This window comes from Microtus ochrogaster, unplaced genomic scaffold (assembly GCF_000317375.1).
Source record: "Microtus ochrogaster isolate Prairie Vole_2 unplaced genomic scaffold, MicOch1.0 UNK73, whole genome shotgun sequence".
Lineage (NCBI taxonomy): Eukaryota > Metazoa > Chordata > Mammalia > Rodentia > Cricetidae > Microtus > Microtus ochrogaster.
In genome coordinates this window covers 1,691,016-1,699,749 of record NW_004949171.1, presented here as the reverse complement: position 1 = coordinate 1,699,749, position 8,734 = coordinate 1,691,016, and the positions used below count along the sequence as shown (strand labels likewise).

Here is an 8,734-nt window from a genome sequence, read left to right as displayed (position 1 = left end):
GTCTGTCACTGCTGTGGTCATCTGCTCCCTGTCCACCTGGTCTGTCACTGCGGTGGTCATCTGCCTTCCTGTCCACCTGGTCTGTCAGTGCTGTGGTCCTCTGCTTCCCTGTCCACATGGTCTGTCAGTGCTGTGGTCCTCTGTCTCCCTGTCCACATGGTCTGGTCTGTCACTGCTGTGGTCCTCTGCCTCCCTGTCCACATGCATCTATATGTTATTCTGCCATGATACTACAAGCTCATCAGTAATCACAGCAGCTCCATTTTGCCAGTCTGCACATCCACTCAATCTCCTCTTCTTCAACAGGTGTTGCAGACACAGTTAGACACACTGCGCCAGGGTCAGGAACACATTGGCAGTAGCTGCAGCTTTGCGGAGCAGGCCCTGAGACTGGGCTCTGCCCCTGAGGTATTGCTGGTGAGAAAGCACATGCGAGAGAGGCTGGCCGCACTGGCGGCTCAGGCCTTCCCAGAAAGGCCACATGAGAACGCACAGCTGGAACTGGTCCTTGAAGTTGATGGCTTGAGGAGATCGGTACTCAATCTGGGTGCACTGCTCACTACCAGTGCCACTGCACATGAGACAGTGGCCACGGGCGAGGGCCTGCGCCAGGCGCTCGTGGGCCAGCCTGCTTCACTCACCGTCACCACCAAAGACAAGGATGGGCGGCTGGTGCGCACAGGCAGCGCAGAGCTGTGTGCAGAGATCACCGGGCCTGACGGCACACGCCTCGCGGTGCCAGTGGTGGACCACAAGAATGGCACCTATGAGCTGGTGTACACTGCACGCACAGAAGGCGACCTGCTCCTCTCCGTGCTGCTCTATGGACAGCCGGTTCGTGGCAGCCCTTTCCGTGTGCGAGCCCTGCGGCCCGGGGACCTGCCACCTTCCCCAGATGATGTGAAGCGCCGGGTCAAGTCTCCTGGTGGTCCTGGCAGCCACGTGCGCCAGAAGGCAGTGCGTAGGCCCAGCTCCATGTACAGCACTGGTGGCAAACGGAAGGAAAACCCAATTGAGGATGAACTCGTCTTCCGTGTTGGTAGGGAGGCCAAGCACAGAGCCAAATGGATGAAGGTCGAGGGGAGGGCCTGATGGGGGCCTAAGGAAGGATGGTGGAGGCTGGCTCAGGCAGGGGCTCAGTGAGGTGGGGAGAGAGGTTCAGACTGATCTCAGTTAATTGGTGTTTTCCTTCTCGTCTCTTACCCACAGGCAGCCGTGGAAGGGAAAAAGGTGAATTCACTAATTTACAAGGTGTGTCTGCCGCGAGCAGTGGTCGCATAGTGGTAGCAGACAGCAACAACCAATGCATTCAGGTAAGCCTCTTTGCCTGGCTCGAGAGGATTTACACACCACAACCTTCAGCTCACTTCCTGAAGATGAAACCCACAATTAGAACCATCTTTAAAGAGCGTGACTCTGAGCCCCTCTTGCCCACCCAGGACCTTCAGTCAGAGCTAGGGTTCTTGTGCTTTGTTGCCGTTCCTTCCCAGGCCATGCTGAGGCCGTGTAAGCTCCTCAATCAGCTCCTTCCTTTCTCCTCTCTGTCTTTTCTTGAACCATCTGCTGGCTACTGTACTTAACTTAGTGGTCAGGTTGCAGGTCTGCCCTTCCCCACTATCTTCCAGCATACCAACCCGGCTCCAGGGTTTGTTATCTGCCTAAAGAATGCAGCTATCTGGTTGTCATCAGCTAGAGGGTCGCACACAACCTCACATGGTTCTATACCTGCTTTTCTTTTCCTTGTACCTCACACAACAGATTCAGGCATCAGTCATACTCAGTGTTCATGGTCTCTGATGTACTGCAAGCTCCATGCTACAACCAGGAAAGATGGCTTCCCTCCTCTATATCCTTGCAGAAAGCCCCGACCCCAGCACAGTGGATGCGAATGTGGCAGATAGTATAGTGATTGAATGCTTGGGTTCTGAAACCAGACACCTCAGTTGGAATCCTGGCTCTCCCTGTACTAGCAAGTCATGTGACCCCTTGGCACTGTAGTTAACTCATGTGTAAAATTAGGAAAAGCATTTCTCAGGATTGTTGGGAGTATTAAATGGTGTAGTGCAGTATACCTAACACCTAGCTGTTGTTAGAAATGTCATTGTCCGGGTATAGACTATAAACAAAGGCAAGGGGATGGGAAAGAGCTGGGGCGGATAGTTCACATTCCAGCCTGGCTGCAAGAAACCTTGGAGAGGCTGAAGTCAGATTGTAAATGGTTTTGGAAGTGATTCTATGGAATTTTGGTTTTACCCTGTGGGATTAGCTTCTGTGCACCTCAGCTTTTAGAAATGTACACCTTAACCCAGAGATCCTTACTTTAAAACACCTGCACCTTTAGATTTCCCGACCCTGCTTGAACACCCTTGTCATGAGTCCAGTTCTGTCTTTCTTGGCACTCTCATAGACTCCATGACCCCACTCCACCTAGCAGAAACCCTTGCAGCCAGTCTCAGATTGCTGGCTCACTGTTTTTCTTAGGGTAGAGGACCAGAGAAGGTGAATAAGGGATTTGGACTGGCCTAGATGATGAGGGTGGGGTGCTTGGGAGTTCTGGGGTAATGCTGAGATTCTACTTTCTTCCCTTTAGGCCAGACCTGCTTTCTAGCACAGAGGTTGAGATTTGGGACACCTGTCCCATTCACACACACAGAAAAGCTGGTGCTGCTGGGCTCTCTGGCAAGGGGTTGTGAGGAAGGCCTGGCATGGTCCTCTCTTCCAAACATCAGCTACTCTGTGACAGTCCTTGCTTCTCTTAATTCCAAGTCTACCCTGATGTCATATCTGCTGGAAGCCTGTACTTGGGTTCCAAAGCTGAGTGTTTCCGTCTCTTACTCTGGAAGCCTCAGGAATGATGTAGGCTGAGCTCACATCTATAGGATGTGCCTCCCCTACTTTGCTCATGAGGCTTGGGGGGTCCTTGTGAGCTTGTCTTATAGTGCAAGGTGGAACCCTACTGAAAGAACACACATGCCCAGCAACAAGAAAGTGCTTTATGATTTTGAGCAAACAATTTAATTTGTAACTAACTGACGTGTTATTGTCGTGGTTCAAGCATTTGCTGAGTATCCTCTTTCTCTGCAGGCAGCATGCAGATCACATTCTTCTCTGTCTTCCACAGCCCGTTGCTGTGGGAGTTTTCTTTTTTTCTGATGTTTTATCTTTTTGTTGTTGTCATTTTTTGTTGAGATCCTTAAAGTCAGAGATCTACTTAATGTCACCATGATATAGGAGAGAGGTGTAGGGGCCAAAATGAGAGGCGAGCAAATTCTAGTGCTGGAAAGGAAATAGTGTAACAGCTTTTACTGAGTATCAGATGTCATGGGATAAGGGGCTGGGATGGAGAATGGAGAGACTTGATGGGCTGGGCCAGTGGCGTTCCCATTAAGAAGCAGGCCCCATTTTAAGTTAATGAGTTCACTTTTATCCCTATTGAGTTTTGAGGTTGCTGTGTGGCATTCAAATGAATCTATTCATTGAGTTTAGACCTGAGATTGAACTGGAGGATTCTTTTGTTGGTTGAATGCATCCTCAATGCCAGAAGCCATACACAACTGAAAATGCAGCGGCAGACAAAGCTGATACAGCACCAGCTCCTAACTGGGTTTGTATCCTTAGAAGGGGCTGACCACAGGTCCTCAGCCACGAGGTGACAGCTGTTAAGAAGAAAGCTGTAAAATGTATACTGTAGGCCCTAACTTTACATGTATGTACTGATGTGAAGAAAGTGGAAACTCTGAAGAAGGGACCTGGAAACTTTGGAGCTCTCAAGATAAATAGGAGTTGGCCAGTTCTGATAGGGGTGTGAGTAAGGGTGGGAAGAACGAAGCTTTCAAAACCCTCCCCACTGTTGAGTCTGTACCGGAGGTGCCAGTGGGAGGTACCAGTGGGCTGGTGGACTACCTCACTACTGTTCCTTTTAGTCTCCCTCCACACTTCCATTCCTTACCCTGTGGTACTTCCTTTCTCCTGACAATTTTGACTTTCCATAGGACCAGTGCTGGACGCAAGTGCTATACTAAGTGACCAGGCTTGCTACAAGGTCATGTCAGGAGAACATGATGTGCTTTGGTAGGATGGGTCTGGGGACCAGGGGTGGCCCTGCCCGTGGAGGAGAAAGTGGAGCTGAACTGAATATCGAGCCCAAGGCACGGAACCTGAGCTCTCTGTCTTAGCTTCTTGGCTCTGATCCATCCTGTCTCCCCAGAGGCTGTAACAAAATGGAGTATATGAGAATTACGCAACGGGTGATAGAGCTGTCAAATTAGCTTAAGAGGAAAAGAAGATTAAAAGAGATGTTTCAGGATGAAGAGATCTTAGCATCTTGAGAGGCTAAGATGCAGGAGTAGGAGAAGGGGAGATTGAAAGATTCATTCCCGGGTGCTGGAGAGATGGCTCAGCGGTTAAGAGTACTTCTGCTCTTCCAGAGGACTAGGGTTTGATTCCCAGCAACTACATGGCAGTTCACAAGTGTCTTATTACCCTAATTTTAGGGGATCTAGTGCCCCCTCCTGGCCTCCATGGACACCCAGCACTGGTGGTATATAGAGATGTGTGCAGGCAAATACTCATACACCTAAAATAAAAACCTTAAAACAAAATTCTGTTCAGAAGAAAGGCTCCCTTGTCAGCCCATAAACCGAAGGCAACTGGACTTTCTCCTCACCTACCCTTTTCCACGCTGCTGTGAAATTCTGTTGTTTTCCTCCTGTGCTCCTTTTGAATCCATCTGCTTCCCTCTCGACTGTTTCCTTGGTACAAACCATCATTCTTTCTCATCTGGATTCCTGCTACACCTCCTTGCAGTCCTGACTGTGTCCTGTTAGAATACTTTTGTGAAAGCAGATCTGTCACTTCTCTGGTCAGAAGTTTTCCATGGCTCCTCATTCCACCCAGGGTAAAATGTGATTCCTGTTCACTGCTCCATACACTAGCAAGGTCCTCAGACAGGGTTCCTGCCAGCTGGACTCCATGCCTTTCAAAGATTGTTCTTGCTAGTTCTAACTGGCATCTTTACAGGGGTTTGCTCACATATCACCTTCCCCACCTCCCTTGGTCCCTCTTGTGTCTTCACACTCCCTCCGTATCCCTACTGTAAGTCCTCTAAGGTATCTTTTGCGTGATTCCTCTGTGCCCCTGGCATGGTGTCAGCAAATGCTTGTGGAGTGACTGAATAAATGGGACCTAACTAGGACCCAGCTCCCTTTCCTCTGTACCCACAGTGTTTCCCCTCCTTCCTGCTCCCTCCCTTGCTCCTCTACTCCAGGTTTTCTCCAATGAGGGCCAGTTCAAGTTCCGATTTGGGGTGCGTGGGCGCTCACCTGGGCAACTACAGCGTCCCACAGGTGTGGCAGTGGACACCAATGGAGACATTATTGTGGCAGACTATGACAACCGTTGGGTCAGCATCTTCTCCCCTGAGGGCAAGTTCAAGGTGAGAAGCTTGCTGTTGCTGTACTCTGAACCCCTGGTGACCTGCTCCACTGACCATGCTAGGTCAGGGCCTAAAGTGGTCTATCACCAGCTCAAGGTTCTGCTTTGCTGTCAGGCCAGGACTTTACTCTCTACTGTACAAGTCAGGATGAAGTCCCTTATGGTATGCCCTTCCTATAGACCAAGATTGGAGCTGGCCGCCTCATGGGGCCCAAAGGAGTGGCTGTGGACCGGAACGGACATATCATTGTGGTAGACAACAAATCTTGCTGTGTCTTCACCTTCCAGCCCAATGGCAAGCTGGTTGGGCGTTTTGGAGGCCGTGGGGCCACTGACCGCCACTTTGCAGGTAGGAGAGAACAATCCCAAGGTCCAACCTGTGATACTCTAGTTCCACGGAATTTCCCAGGGTCCTTTAGCTATAAAGGCCCCTTCTATGTCTTGACTCCAATTCCCCTATCTTAATATCTAGTTCCAACCCTCCAGAAACAGGGTATCTCACCCCGCCCAGAGATCCTACCCTTCTCTGACTGAGCCTGAGCTTAATTCATTAAGACCCGCTTTCTATTTTCAGGGCCCCACTTTGTGGCTGTAAACAACAAGAATGAGATTGTAGTAACGGATTTCCATAACCATTCAGTGAAGGTCAGTGCCCTCCCTCCATGGTAACTGTCACAGTGACCTTTCCCCTTCAAAAAACTCCTTCCTCCCTTCCCTCCTTCTCCCAAGCCCCCTTGCAATCCTTCATCGAACCAATAAACATTTATGGCATGGCAACTTTGTCCCAGGCACTGTGCTAGAAGCTGGGGATTCAGTGCTGAGTAAAACAAACCCATTCCCAGTCTTCTTGGTTAGAGTCTGTCAGGGACAAGAAGACAATCAGGAAATTACAATCTGAAGTGATAGATTCTGGGATGGATGCCGGGAACTGTGGGAGGAACAGGGGAAGGCCTGAAACACCGGACAAAGGATACAGAGGCAGTCAGGTACAGTGATACACACCAGGAATCCCAGCACTTAGAAGTGAAGGCAAAAGGTCGGGAGTTCAGGGTCATCCTCCTCTACATGGTGAGTTCAAGGACCACCTGGGCTAGAGGATACACTATTTAAAAAAAGACAGGAAAAGACCATGGAAGTCAGTACCATTTATGGTGTGCTCTGGAAGCCATGGCTAATTCACACTAGGTATGTTGTTGGTGAAGGTGAGGGTGACGCCTGTGTCCCTCTTTTTAAAAGCTATGAGGAGTGCTTGAGGGATTTCAGGTAGGGTGTGATGACCAGGGCGATGCTAGAGGCCATGATCTAGATGAGAAATGCTGGGAGTCTGGTCCTTGGCACAAGTATAGCAGTGTTTATGAGGAACAGACAAGACAAAATCGGGGATGTGCTCATCTGTTTGCTGTCCAGCTGAGAAGGTGGAGTCAAGAACCAGCTGTGGCCGCAGGGTGGTAGCAGGTTGAGACAGAGAAATGGGAAGTGCCGCCTTCCCAGGGAAGCTCCAGCTGAAATGTCTGATGGGCATTGGGATGCTGTGTGTGGTCTGAGCTAAGCTGCAGATCTGGGAATTCTCCCTGGAGCTTCACCCCACCCTCCACGGCCTTGCCCTCTGCCTGAGGTCAGGGCCCCAGTCCCTAGCCCCTTCCCCCACCAGGTGTACAACGCTGACGGAGAGTTCCTCTTCAAATTTGGCTCACACGGCGAGGGCAATGGGCAGTTCAATGCCCCCACGGGAGTAGCTGTGGATTCCAATGGGAACATCATTGTAGCCGACTGGGGCAACAGCCGAATCCAGGTGAGTAGGGCCCAGGGCTGACCCCAGTGAAGCTTCCTGCCGAGCCTCTTCTCTGCCTGACTGTGCTCTGCTTCCATTCTCACTTCTTTCCCAGGTATTCGACAGTTCTGGCTCCTTCCTGTCCTATATCAACACCTCTGCGGAGCCACTGTATGGCCCACAGGGCTTGGCATTGACCTCGGATGGCCACGTGGTAGTGGCTGATGCTGGCAACCACTGTTTTAAGGCCTATCGTTACCTCCAGTAGCTGCACAAGGGCCGTGATTGGCTCGTGGAGGGACAGACATAGGGGTGATTGGACAAGAGGGTCTGGCTAAGAGGTGGGCCAGACCCGGCAGCACTGAATGTGGGCTGTGGGCGTGGGTGTGCCCAGTGCCCTTCCCTGCCTCCCCAACCCCACGGTTGCACTTTATTTATTCGGTTTTTGCTTTGGTGACTAGGTGGGCCTGGACTGGTCCCAAGGATGTGTGCAGAGCTTCACCTTACCCCATTTACACCCCCCTCTAACACCCTCAGTCTGCTCTCTGCCCCCCAGCTTGGGGCCAGAACAACCTCTTACTTCACAAAGGAAGTCCCTCTGGTTGTCTCCCTGCCACTCCATACACACTGACAGAGACAGCAATACCCCACCCCATATTAAATAAATGTGTTTGCCAAGGTGTTTTTGCTAGGTTCTTGAGGGGTGGGTCTCTAAAGAGTTGGGGTGTTGGTGTCTAATTTGAACTAAAAGGCAGTCGGGCAGGCAGGCAAAGGACACTCTATAACAAGTGGTCATTTTTTTTTTTTTGAGTCAGGGTTTATTTGTGAAACAGTCCTGGCTGTCCTGCTCACTTTGTAGACCAGGCTGACCTTGAACTCACAGAGATTTACCTGCCTCTACCTACCGAGTGCTGGGATTGAAGGTGTCACCACTGACTGACTCAAGTGGTGAAATTTTTAAAGAATATTTTTAAATTGTTTTGTTTTAAATATTAATTTAATTCTATTAATATGGGTATTGTGTTTATATGACTGTGTACTCCATGAATACAGTGTCTGTGGAGGCCAGAAGAGAGGGTTAGGTCCCCTGGATCTGGAGTTAGAGGTGATTGTTAGCTATCATGTAGGTGCTGGGAGCCAAACCTAGATCCTGCAAGAACCTAGGGGACTCTTAACCTCTAAGTCTTCTCTCTGTGCCCTAAAGGATAATTTTTACTTAGTCTTTGACAATTTCACACATGTATACAATGTATTTCAGTCATTTCCACTGCAGCTCCCCTGGAGTCCCTCAACAAGTCCTCCTTCCATCTTCATGTAACACTTCAGGAGAGGAGAGCAAGGTGAATCCCTGGGATCCTCAGCCACTTGCCAGTTTCTCATTCCTGGGCCCTGTATCTCTGCATGTCCTGTAGATGTAGGCCATTTCCCACCCCCACCCCCCTTTCTGAGACTTCGGGTACAGCCAAGACCGCAAGGAGAGCGGCTGTAGTCACCGTGAAAGCATTCCTCGCGGCCTCTCCAAGTGGAGCC

General features: G+C 50.3%; 1 protein-coding gene across 4 annotated transcripts in view; it reads left to right on the top strand.

The window, feature by feature from the left end:
* Window positions 1-7,886, top strand: part of Trim3 (tripartite motif containing 3) — a 22,520-nt gene extending 14,634 nt beyond the window's left edge. For all 4 annotated transcript variants that reach the window (XM_026777571.1, XM_005370220.2, XM_026777570.1 and 1 more), the window contains 7 exons: window positions 307-1,039; window positions 1,210-1,313; window positions 5,267-5,434; window positions 5,614-5,782; window positions 6,008-6,078; window positions 7,085-7,225; window positions 7,320-7,886. In XM_026777571.1, the coding sequence (XP_026633372.1) occupies window positions 307-1,039; window positions 1,210-1,313; window positions 5,267-5,434; window positions 5,614-5,782; window positions 6,008-6,078; window positions 7,085-7,225; window positions 7,320-7,472 (1,539 nt within the window). In that variant the 3' untranslated portion in view covers window positions 7,473-7,886. The remainder of the gene's footprint in view (window positions 1-306; window positions 1,040-1,209; window positions 1,314-5,266; window positions 5,435-5,613; window positions 5,783-6,007; window positions 6,079-7,084; window positions 7,226-7,319) is intronic.
* The last annotated feature ends 848 nt before the right edge of the window (window positions 7,887-8,734 follow it).